Source organism: Eleginops maclovinus, chromosome 22 (genome assembly GCF_036324505.1).
Source record: "Eleginops maclovinus isolate JMC-PN-2008 ecotype Puerto Natales chromosome 22, JC_Emac_rtc_rv5, whole genome shotgun sequence".
Taxonomy (NCBI): Eukaryota; Metazoa; Chordata; class Actinopteri; order Perciformes; family Eleginopidae; genus Eleginops; species Eleginops maclovinus.
The window spans coordinates 24,372,538-24,385,000 of NC_086370.1; the positions used below are offsets into that span (position 1 = coordinate 24,372,538).

Consider the following 12,463-nt stretch of genomic DNA (forward strand, 5'->3'; position numbering starts at 1 on the left):
CTCACTATCTCTCTCTTGCTCTCACTCACTCACTCACTCACTCACTCACTCACTCACTCACTCACTCACTCACTCACTCACTCACTCACTCACTCACTCACTCACTCTCTCACTCACACACACACACAGCATCAGGGTTATATTTACCATCAGTAATGAACCGCAGTCTCTTTAAAAGTTAATCATTGTTGACATCATCATGTGTCTCTGTCTGAGACAAACAACCCTCAGGTGACCACACACTCTCTGATGATGGGGGTGTTTGTTTCCCGTCCACTGCAGGTTGTCTTCTCTCAGTCTGACACCAGAGGAAAGCCCAGAGCTCTTCTTCACAGCCGACACACACTCTCTAAGGAGCGCCATCACCTCCTTCGGCTGTGTGTCTGCTCAGGTAACTCACTCACACACACACTCACTCACTCACTCACTCTCACACACACACACACACACAGACACACAGACAGACAGAGACACACACACACACACACACACACACACACACACACACACACACACACACACACACACTCTTTTCACCCTCTGAAACCAGAGCCCAGTCTGCTCTGATTGGTTAGCTGGTCGGCTCTGTTGTAATTGGTCAACCGCTTAGAGATGCTCTGCGCCTTAGCTTATCGTGTACACTTGTGTTGGAGCGCTAGCCAATAGGAGCGCAAGTGTTCCAGAGTGATGTCACTGTGTTCTCATATCAGAAGAAAACAAACACACACTGATCAGCTGTTTCCTATTCTTCCTGTCCTCAGGTGGGGCAGGGTGTGCTCTCTCAGAGTGTTTCAATCAATGCCAAGAAGCAGGTGGGCTTATTAACCAATACACATAGTCAGTGAGGAGCATCCACACGAGTGCTGACAGGTGTGTGCGTGTGTGTGTTTCAGAAAGTGGAGAGAGAGAGCAGCGCTCCTATTGGCTGTCTGTCCAGCAGGGAGCCTCAGGATTGGCTGATGTCTGGCAGTGAGACCCCGGTGAGACTCAGTGAAAGACTTTCATATTTCCCCTCATGATTAAACCCTGTAATTACAACTTCCTGTGTGTGTGTCAGACTTCCTGTCCCGCCCCCCCTGACTTCCTGCGGGGGTTGGAGGCGTGGCTCCTACAGAGGCAGTGCTCTGACAGCAGTTGCTCCTCCTTCTGCATTGAGGATGTCGACCAATCAGAGCTCAGCAGGGAGGAGGACGAGGAGGAGCTGAGCGGCTGGCTCATCACCCCCACCTCCCCCCCCATGCAGGTCGCCTCAGAGGGCGAGCGTTGGCGTTCCGTGTTGAAGCCGTTCCAGGAAGGGGACTGGAAGCCCTCTGATTGGCTGCAGGAGTCCAGCCACCCCCCTGCTGACTGCACCTCCTGCTGCCAGACCTCCAGTCTCCCCTTTGAGATCGAGAACCTGGGGCAGCTCAAGTGCCTGAAGACCACCCCCTCCCCTGCCGCATTGCCCCCCCCCTCTCTGGAGGCGTGGCTGCAGAAGGTGCCGCTGCAGTCCTCCTGCAGAGCTAACGAGGTCTGCGTCTCCTTCTCCTCCTGTGTCTGTGAGGAGAACTGTGGGGGGCCGGCGCTGAGCCAATGGCTGCTGATGCAGGACGGACGAGACAAGAACGGCAAGAAGGTCCCGCCCACTAACGAGCGGGTCCCGCCCACTAACAAGCAGGCCCTTAAAACCACACCCAGTGAGAAAGAGACCACACCCAGTGAAAAGGAGGCTCCGCCCACCGAGAAGAAGGCTCCGCCTCCCCTGCGCCTCCAGCAGCAGGAGCAGAAGGTGAGCTACATTATCATTATTATTATTATTATCTGTGTTCTGCCACGAAACACAAGTTATATATGAAAATATTTAAAATAAAAAATATATTTATTTAAAAAAGGGGTCATTTTCTAAATAAGAGCTTGTGTGTACCTGGTGACTGTCTCCTCAGGTGCAGGCCATCCTGCAGGCATGGCTGCACCCCCTCAGGACTCTGCAGGAAGAGAACACCTCCTCCTCATCCTCCCCCTTCCTCCTCCCTCTGGACCCGGAGCGGTGGGTGCAGCACTACTCCCCCCCAGCCCCCCAAGAGGAGGACAAGTGGCTGCTGAGGAAGAGGAGCCAGGCTCAGGTGTGAGAGATGTGTATTGTATACTTTTATTTTGAAAAACATTTTGTAATTGTACTGACTGTGTGTGTGTGTGTGTGTGTGTGTGTGTTTCAGGCGGTGTGTGAGCTGTTCTCCTGTATGAAGCTGGGGTCAGACGCTCAGCAGTGGCTGCAGGTGAGTCTCTTCGCTCAGTGACCCCCCCCCCCCGTTTATGCACGGTATATAAAGATGGAGTCTCTGTCTCCTCAGATGTGACGCCGTGCCTCCTCCTCCTCCTCCTCCTCCTCGCTGATCAGCCTTCCTGTGACATCACCACGCTCTCCTCCAATCAGGATCCAGCAGCGGCCCATGTAATCACCTCAGTGGTTGTTGTTTAATGCTCAGTTATTCTTCTCTGTTGATTTGTAAACAATGCTTCATCTGGGGGGGGAGTTTTGATTGGGGGAGTATATAAAGTCGGCGTGGCTATAATGATATATAAAGTAGGATTTATGGGATTTATTTTAAACATCTGATTTTAATCTGTTTTTATGATTTCATGTAACTGAATCTGTTTCCTGTCAGGCTGCAGATCTACTTGTATGACTGCAGGCTGCCTCTACACCTACTTTATATCTCTGTCCCCTCCCCCAGCAGGGTGTGTTTTAAACACTGAGGAAACCAGCAGGAGTTCTTTCAGATTAAAAGCTCCTGGCCTTAGCTCTGAACTCAGTTTCCCAGCATGGCTCTGGGGGAAGCAGCCTGCAGTCTCACTGGTCACATGACTCTGCAGTCAACAGTGATTGGTGCTTTTATTGACGGTGGGGGGTGGGGCTTTCTGACATACAGAGCTGTGATGTCATCAGTACTCTTCCTGCTGTGATTATCTACAGTATAAATAAATCATGACATCATCACTGTGTCTGTGGCCTCATCAATGTGTCAGTTTGACTTCAACCGAAGGGGTTTTATTTTGAACGTTTAACAGGTTATGACACCAATTAAAACCCTTTTGATCTCATCTGAACTCATCCAAAGTTCAGTTTGAATAAAACTACACCCTGATAGGCTGCTGTGACATCACTATGACATCATCAGCTCTGTGGTATAGGAGAACTGAAGACTCTGAAGTACACACAGCTGTGTGGTCCTGATGACCCTGAAGTAAGATAAGATGTACCTTTATTTATCCCTGTGGGGAAATTCTGTAGTAAAAGCAGCAACAGAATAAGAGTGAAAAAGAGGACAGTTTGGTTCACACAGGATAATGAAACTAAAATAAAATGATGTACAGGTAAGTATCTGTTCGATCAAAAAAAACGGAATTAAGGACTTCAGTGAACATACATTTTGTATCCGGATTGTTAAATATATTGACTTTGATTGAAAAGGGTAAAAGTCTCTGTGCAGAGAGCAGCTTGGTGTGCAGTCCGGTTACTGTCAGGGGGTCTCATGGTGAACCCCTTGGTGTGCAGTCCGTTTACTGTCAGGGGGTCTCATGGTGAACCCCTTGGTGTGCAGTCCGGTTACTGTCAGTGGGTCTCATGGTGAACCCCTTGGTGTGCAGCCCGGTTACTGTCAGGGGGTCTCATGGTGAACCCCTTGGTGTGCAGTCCGGTTACTGTCAGGGGGTCTCATGGTGAACCCCTTGGAGTGCAGTCCGGTTACTGTCAGGGGGTCTCATGGTGAACCCCTTGGTGTGCAGTCTGATGGCTACAGGCACAGAGGAGTTCCCCAGCTGTTAGTGCTGTGGGAGGAGTCTGTGGCTGAACGTACTCCTCATCTTCACTAGCTCTGCATGGAGGGGGGGAGGGGTTATCCAGGATACTGTCCAGTGTCCTCCTCGTCCTCCCCTCAGCCACCTCCTCCAGATTGTCCAGTTTAACTCCAACTAGAGCTAGCCTTCCTCACCAGCTTGTTCTGCCTGTCAGCATCCCTTTGGTTGGTGTTTCCCCCCCAGCACACCATGGCAAAGAAGAGCACACTGGCCCCCACAGACTGGTAGAGTGTCTGCAGCAGCCTCGTGCACACGCTGAAGGACCTGAGCCCCCTCAGGAGGAACAGCTTGCTCTGTCCCTTCCTGCAGAGAGCATCAGTGTTGTCTCTCCAGTCCAGTTTATTGTTCAGGTGCACTCCCAGGAACTTGTAGGAGTTCACCGGCTCCACCTCCTCCCCCCTGAGGGTGATGGGGGTAAGAGACCTCTTTGTGCTCCGCCTGAAAACCACCTCCATCTCCTTAGTCTTGCTGATGTTGAGCTGGAGGTGGTTGTTGTCACACCAGCCTACGAAGATCTCGACCAGGGTTGTCATCTGTGATGCAGCTGACGATGGAGGAGTACACACAGCTGTGAGCCTGATGACCCTGAAGTACACACAGCTGTGAGCCTGATGACCCTGAAGTACACACAGCTGTGTGAGCCTGATGACCCTGAAGTACACACAGCTGTGTGAGCCTGATGACCCTGAAGTACACACAGCTGTGTGAGCCTGATGACCCTGAAGTACACACAGCTGTGTGGACTAACCTAGGGGTCAGAGGTCACAGATCTGTATGTGGTTTATCAGACTGAGCTGCAGAGCGGCTGAATATCAAAAGGTTCTGGTTCCCGCTGGACCTTCACAGCCACAAGTAACCCCCAGAGACCCCCCCCCCCCCCCCGTGTTAGAGGACCCTGTCAGGACATTATTTATTTGATCTGTACTTCTGCTTTATATTTCTGGGAGTGAATGCCAGTCCCCCAGCACCCAGAGCGGTTGGGGTTTCAGTGGACTAGCACCTCTCCAGGTACCAGTCCACCTCCCTATCTGGTCCGATCAACATGAACCGAGTCCCCTTCATATGATAAATGAACCAGGATGAAGGAAAAGATTGTATTTATATGATAGTGTTTATTTTTATTAAATAATTGTAATATTATTGTATATCTCCTAACCTGTATTGCAGTGAGCAGCGCCCCCTGCTGGTGACGCATGTGCACTGCAGTGCCCCTTCAGAATAAATAAATATATTTGTTTATTTTATAAATCTAAATGTTAAAACATAATTAAAACGATCTTAATCCTAATCTGCTGTCTGTATTATTATAAATAAATAATGTATTTTAATTTAGTCCCAGAATAAATTCAGGTGTTTAACTGGTTCCACTCAGACTGCCAGAGGACTGTGAGCTGTTTGTGAGTGGAGTGCAGTGTCCGAACAACGGGGGGACTCGGGGGATCCGAGACCCCCTGAAACTGACACGAGACCCCCCGAAAACATGATTTGGGAAATGTTGGGGGGTCTCTAAAATAGTGTTTTCGAGATCCGCGCTCTGGGTCAAGCGCAAGAGCAAGCGCACCCCCCCCCCCCCCCCCCCCCCGAGAGAAAAATGGGACCCCCCGAAAATCTCGGCATAGTTCGAACACTGGTGGAGTGTGTAGATGTGACGTTATTGTTGCCGTTCATACATATAAGTGACGTCATATGTTCAGCAGATGAACGCTTTAATCCAGTAATCACCAATTATGAACGTTATGAAGCTTCACGACACTTCGCGACACTTGGCGGCAGGGTTTTTGGATCTCAGGCTGCCAGCCAATCAGATTCAATGCTCCGATCAGGCTGCGCCCTACATCAGCCAATCACAACAGAGAACGTTCGACGCTCCACCGCCTGACGGGTCTCCGTTAGCGCTGCCGCGTCCCCGTAAACGCTGCCGCGTCCCCTTCACTCTGCTGGGTCAGCGGCGCGCTGCAGCTGCGGTGCTGCCGCCTGACTGCCGCTTCTCTCCGGCCGTGAGAACGAAGAGCGGCAGAGACACCGGGAGAACCAGAGGGGAAGAAAGAGGAGAACCGGAGGAGAGAGAGAGGAGAGCCGGAGGAGAGAGAGAGGGGAGAGCCGGAGAGAGGAGAACCGGAGCAGCGGCACCGACCCTCTAACGTGAGTGTTCCTCAACATGAAGTGTGTGTGTCCTTTGACGCAAAGGGTTAAAAACGTTAATACTGAGAGATGTCGTCCTCCTCCTCTCCTCCTCTTTCTCCTCCTCCCGACCCCTCTTTCTCCTCCTCTTTCTCCTCCTCCTGTTCCTTTTCTTCCTCCTCCTCTTCCTCCTGCTCCTCTTCCTCCTCCTCATCCTCCTCCTCTTTCTCCTCCTCATCCTCCTCCTCCTCTTCCTCTTCCTCCTCCTCTTTCTCCTCCTCCTATTCCTCCTGCTCCTTTTCTTCCTCCTCCTCCCCCTCCTCCTCCTCTCCTCTTCCTTCTACTCCTCTTCCTCTTCCTCTTTCTCCTCCTCCTATTCCTCCTGCTCCTCTTCCTCCTCCTCTTTCTGTTTCTCCTCCTCTTCCTCCTCCTGTTCCTCACCCTCCTCCTCTTTCTCTTTCTCCTCCTCCTCCTCTTCCTCCTCTTCCTCTTCCTTCTCCTCTTTCTCCTCCTATTCCTCCTGCTCCTTTTCTTCCTCTTCCCTCTCCTCCTCCTCCTCTCTCCTCCTCCTCCTCTCCTCTTCCTTCTCCTCCTCTTCCTCCAGCTCCTCCTCCTCTTCCTTTTCCTCCTCCTCTTTGTCCTCCTGTTCCTCCTGTTCCTCTTATTCCTCCTGCTCCTTTTATTTTGAAGGGTTTTATTTTGAAGGGCAGTCCTCCATACTTCCGTTCTTTGCATCCATTTAATCTTTCCCACAATGCTTTGTGTCCCCGTCCGCTGCTTCCTGTTTATTGTGATCCGGTCCCGGTTTACCGTTTATGTTCCTCCGCCGAGAGCCCGGTGAGTAACCCCGTTAGATCACGGTTATAACCCCGGAAACCCTCCGTTAATAGCCCTCCGTTAATAGCCCCCGGTAGCTTTACTGTTTCTCTCTCATTCTGACAGCTGAGCCGCATCACCGCTCAGAAAGTAGTTCTGTAAACCCGCTCTGCGCGCGGAGAGGAGAGGCTTCTGTAAAGATTAAAAACTGTTAAAATAAATAAACGGGATGTTCGAATCCGTCCGGTGCCGTAACCGGTTAATACCCAACCCTGAAGGAGACACGGGGGATGCTTTAGTGATGGAGGGGCTCCTGTAGCCGCCCTGCACGGGATGAGAGGCGGCAGGGAGCGGCAGAGAGCGGCAGTGGGAGAACAGAGGAGAACATCTGTCTCTGTTGTTGAGATGACTGATATTAATGTGAATCAGTCGCTGCGTGGTTTACCCACCGCGAACCCACCGCCTCACAGAGCACAGAGGCGGCGCAGCAGAGAACCTCTCTGAACGCGCAGAGAACTGCCGCGCCGCCGCTCTGTCACGTTCAACCCACAGATTTGGAAGCGGAGTCTGGCGGCGGCGGTGATTGTCGCAGAGCAGCCTCTTCATGTGTTATATCAGCTCTATGATCATTAGCAGTTCTCTATCAGCAGATCCATGATCAGCAGCTCTATGATCAGCAGCTCTATGGTCAGATCTATGATCAGCAGCTCTACGATCAGTAGCAGTTCTCTATCAGCAGCTCTATGGTCAGATCTATGATCAGCAGCTCTACGATCAGTAGCAGTTCTCTATCAGCAACTCTATGGTCAGATCTATGATCAGATCTATGTAGCGTCTCTACTTTAAAGAGTCCTCTCCTGCTGATGTTCAGGTGTACATCAGTATGTAGAGTCTCTACTTTAAAGAGTCCTCTCCTGCTGATGTTCAGGTGTATATCAGTATGTAGAGTCTCTACTTTAAAGAGTCCTCTCCTGCTGATGTTCAGGTGTATATCAGTATGTAGTGTCTCTACTTTAAAGAGTCCTCTCCTGCTGATGTTCAGGTGTATATCAGTATGTAGTCTCTACTTTAAAGAGTCCTCTCCTGCTGTTGTTCAGGTGTATATCAGTATGTAGTGTCTCTACTTTAAAGAGTCCTCTCCTGCTGATGTTCAGGTGTATAGCGTCTCTACTTTAAAGAGTCCTCTCCTGATGATGTTCAGGTGTATATCAGTATGTAGAGTCTCTACTTTAAAGAGTCCTCTCCTGCTGATGTTCAGGTGTATATCAGTATGTAGAGTCTCTACTTTAAAGAGTCCTCTCCTGCTGATGTTCAGGTGTATATCAGTATGTAGTGTCTCTACTTTAAAGAGTCCTCTCCTGCTGATGTTCAGGTGTATATCAGTATGTAGTGTCTCTACTTTAAAGAGTCCTCTCCTGCTGATGTTCAGGTGTATATCAGTATGTAGCGTCTCTACTTTAAAGAGTCCTCTCCTGCTGATGTTCAGGTGTATATCAGTATGTAGAGTCTCTACTTTAAAGAGTCCTCTCCTGCTGATGTTCAGGTGTACATCAGTATGTAGAGTCTCTACTTTAAAGAGTCCTCTCCTGCTGATGTTCAGGTGTATATCAGTATGTAGTGTCTCTACTTTAAAGAGTCCTCTCCTGCTGATGTTCAGGTGTATATCAGTATGTAGAGTCTCTACTTTAAAGAGTCCTCTCCTGCTGATGTTCAGGTGTATATCAGTATGTAGCGTCTCTACTTTAAAGAGTCCTCTCCTGCTGATGTTCAGGTGTATATCAGTATGTAGAGTCTCTACTTTAAAGAGTCCTCTCCTGCTGATGTTCAGGTGTACATCAGTATGTAGAGTCTCTACTTTAAAGAGTCCTCTCCTGCTGATGTTCAGGTGTATATCAGTATGTAGTGTCTCTACTTTAAAGAGTCCTCTCCTGCTGATGTTCAGGTGTATATCAGTATGTAGTGTCTCTACTTTAAAGAGTCCTCTCCTGCTGATGTTCAGGTGTATATCAGTATGTAGTGTCTCTACTTTAAAGAGTCCTCTCCTGCTGATGTTCAGGTGTATATCAGTATGTAGAGTCTCTACTTTAAAGAGTCCTCTCCTGCTGATGTTCAGGTGTATGCTGGTGATATGGTGATTTGCTTCGGTCATGATGTCATAACCGAAATGTGGGCTGGCTTTACATTGAACTCCTGGCAACGTCCCCCCCACGTGACACGTCCCAACCTATCGTCCACAATATACAGCCGGGAGCTGAATCCCCTCCGCAGCAGCTCTGTGTGTCTGAGCAGGATGTCTGCAGGAGGGACTGAGAGTGGTTGTGTAATGTCTCTGTTCTAGAGCTGAACTCTGAGAAGTGTTTCAGAAATAATGCTGGATGTGGTTTGGAACATCATATGGGGTTCAATCACGGCAGCGTTTAGCTGAGTCTCTCCGTCAGAAACTCCTCTCTTCAGACAGAGCTGTGCTCCAAAGGGGCGTGGCCAGCTTCAGCTAATCCCACATACACAGAGATAGTGGACATGCAAAAATGCATGATCTGTTTTGTATTTTGAGCAAAAGACGTCAGAGACATGTTTTTATATATATCTGAGACCTATAATATATGCCATAAAAGATCATAATAGGAGACCTTTAAAGAGTCCTCTCTCCTCCCTCTCTGCCTGGTCCCGTAGTGATGAATGACTCATCAGAACGCTGTAATAATGAAAATTGCTAACTCATGTCCCCCCCCAGGGCTGTAGCTGCTCCCCAGCATGGAGGACTCGGAGACAGAGCTGACGGTGTCGGAGGACGCTCTGGGCGCCGACTTCATCACGGTGGAGCTGGACACGCAGCCCATTGAGTACGTGGTGAAGTGGGCGGAGGTCGGGTCACGCTTCACCATCTCCTGCGTGAAGAGGGACCCCGACGACCCCCCCGAACTCAGCGACGATGCCTTCTTCGCCCCCTACGAGGAGGTAAGAGCTGCACCCAGGGTCAGATCAATGTTAATCCACCAGTCCCCAACCACCGGTCCCCAACCACCAGTCCCCAACCAGCTGTCCCAAACAACCGTTCCCGGACCATAAACATACATACAGTGGAGGAAATAAGTAGGGCTGCCCTCGACGAAAGATGTTTCGAGTCGACTAATCGTCTCAGTATCCCATTTATTTTGATTAATGAAAAAAAAATCATTATCTAAATTTTGTTTTCTTCTCCCAAAACGGTTCCAGTTTCTGAGGCTGATAGAGAACCTTATTATAACAGCATGGTACGTTGTGCTTCACATGAAATATAAATTAAACTGTACACGTAGAAAGTGCATGAGGGTCACAGCGCACCGCACGGACAGAGCGGGCCCAGCTCTGAATGAAGTCTGAGGGGGTTTCCGGCTGACGCGTCAGAGCACATGCAGTACGCAGATGGCTAATAAAAAATGAGTCAACAAATATTTTTTTCGCCGACTAATCGGGGGCAGCCCTAGAAATAAGTTTTTGATCCCCTGCTGATTTAGTAAGTTTACCCACTTACAAAGAACTGAACAGTCTGTCATTTTTATGGTAGGTTTATTTGAACAGTGAGAGACAGAATATCAACAAAAACATCCAGAAATTTACACTAAAAAGATGAACATTGATTTGCGTTTAATTGGGGGAAATAAGTATCTGATCCCCCTGCAACCAACAAGGATTCTGGCTCCCAGGGACCGGTTAAAGAAATCCTCTGGCTTTAAGAAAGTACTCCTGATGTCACCTGGATAAAAGACACCTATCCACAGTCAATACATCAGATAACAACCTCTTCATCGAGGACCAGAGACAGGTCTGTGATCATGGTGGATCTAATGTCTAAGGACATCAGGGACCAGATTGTGGACCAGCACAAGACTGGAATAGAAGACAAGACCAGCAGCAGCAGCCTGGTGAGAGAGAGACACCTGGTTTGATTATTAAAAGATGGGAGAAGCACAAAATGACCATCAATCGCCCTCGGTCGGGGGCTCCACCATCTAAGATCTGGCCTCTTGGGGCATCAATGATCCTGAGAAAGGTGAGGGGTCAGCCAAGAACTGCAGGAGGGACTGGTTAATGATCTGAAGGCAGCTGGGACCACAGTCCCCAAGAACACTACTGGTAACACACTGCGCTGTAATGGATTAAAATCCTGCAGCGCCTCAAGGTCCCCTGCTGAAGAAGGCACATGTACAGGCCGTCTGAAGTCTGCCAGGGATCCTCTGAAGGGTCCAGAGGAGGCTGATGAGAAGGGGAGGAGCTCAGAGGAGACCCATCAAGATCTTTGGGATCAACTCCACATGTCGTGTTTGGAGGAAGAGAAATGCTGCCTATGACCCAAGAACTCCATCCCCAGCGTCCAGCATGGAGGTGGAGACATGATGCTCTGGGGGGGGGTCCTCTGCTAAGGGGACAGGGCGGTTCACCGCATCGAGGGGAGGATGGAGGGGGCCAGGTATCGCAGAATATCGGCTGATAACCTCCTTCCTTCAGCCAGGACACTGACCATGGACATGGATAGGTCTTCCAGCTCCACAATGACCAAAACATACAGCCAAGGCAACTAAGGAGGGGCTACAGAAGAAGCCCATTAAGGTGAGGGAGGAGCCGAGCCAGTCTCCGACCTCCATCCCATAGAACTTCTGTGGAGGGAGCTGAAGCTTCCAGTGGCCAAGCATCAGCCTCCAAACCTGAAGGATTTGAGAGGATCTGCAGAGAGGAGAGGACCAAACTCCCCCTGAGATGTGAGCAGACCTGGAGACCAACTTCAAGAAGCACCTGCCCTCTGTGCTGTCCATCAAGGCTTACTGAGGCCTGTTCTGGGATCAGATACTGATGTCCCACCATTACATGCACATTCATTTATATATTTCTGATCTACATTTCTGGATTTCTTTTCTGATATTCTGTCTCTCACTGTGAACATAAACCTACCATTAAAAGTATAGACTGTTCAGTTCTTTGTAAGTGGGTAAACTAACTACACTGCAGGGGATCAGATACTTATTTCCTCCACTCTATATGTTTCATACATGATCTGAGTCTTCATTCAAACAGTCCCATAATGTTACTGGTTTCCTCTGTGGCCAAACTGGAGCAGGCTGACAGTATTTTGTTTTTTTTAGGTTTATCCATGCGAGGTGAGGAGCGGGGGTTGGAGACAAGCGGCCCTCTGAGGGAAAAAAGGAGGGGAAAACGCGGAGGAGGGGGCGGGGGGTACCCAGTTTGGGAGGAGGGGGGAGGAGGAGGGGGGGAAAGGATGAAGGGGGGGAAGCTTAGTCCGCTGCAGTTCGTGGGAAGAGTTTACAGCCAGGGCCTCCAGTTGTCCCGACCCCAGAGCCCACAGAAGGGTGGGGGGGCGGTCCCGTAAAGGGAGGGGCCCCCCCCGGGAAGGGCGGGGTCCCCTGCCCCACTGGGGCCCTGGCTTCACGGGAGCAGGTCGATTTCCCCTTCTTTTAATCTCTTTAAAAATTGTATTCTTTTAAATGAGTTTTTTTTCAGTTTTTTAATATGGTTATTTTATATTGTTTTTGTTTTTTTTAAACTTTAGTTTTTATTCTCTTAATAAATTTTTAAATTTTTTAAAATTTTTTGAGGCCCTGAACCCCTTGAGTTTCGGTGGGAAGGCTTTGTTTAAAAAGTCTTCCCTTTTTGGGTGCTGTGGGGCCGGAGTGGGCAGCCCCCCCTGGGGTTT

The 12,463-nt window shown here is 49.5% G+C and overlaps 1 protein-coding gene and 1 long non-coding RNA gene across 4 annotated transcripts in view; both read left to right on the forward strand.

Moving 5' to 3' along the window:
• Positions 1-2,977, forward strand: part of ncoa4 (nuclear receptor coactivator 4) — an 8,354-nt gene extending 5,377 nt beyond the window's left edge. For all 3 annotated transcript variants that reach the window (XM_063874903.1, XM_063874904.1, XM_063874902.1), the window contains 7 exons: positions 283-391; positions 762-812; positions 894-980; positions 1,058-1,768; positions 1,923-2,102; positions 2,196-2,255; positions 2,331-2,977. In XM_063874903.1, the coding sequence (XP_063730973.1) occupies positions 283-391; positions 762-812; positions 894-980; positions 1,058-1,768; positions 1,923-2,102; positions 2,196-2,255; positions 2,331-2,336 (1,204 nt within the window). In that variant the 3' untranslated portion in view covers positions 2,337-2,977. The remainder of the gene's footprint in view (positions 1-282; positions 392-761; positions 813-893; positions 981-1,057; positions 1,769-1,922; positions 2,103-2,195; positions 2,256-2,330) is intronic.
• Positions 2,978-6,697: 3,720 nt separating this feature from the next.
• On the forward strand, positions 6,698-11,913 carry LOC134859257 (uncharacterized). Its single transcript, XR_010165065.1, has 3 exons — positions 6,698-6,795; positions 9,509-9,732; positions 11,895-11,913. It is a non-coding gene; the product is annotated as an uncharacterized LOC134859257 (long non-coding RNA).
• Positions 11,914-12,463: the final 550 nt, after the last annotated feature.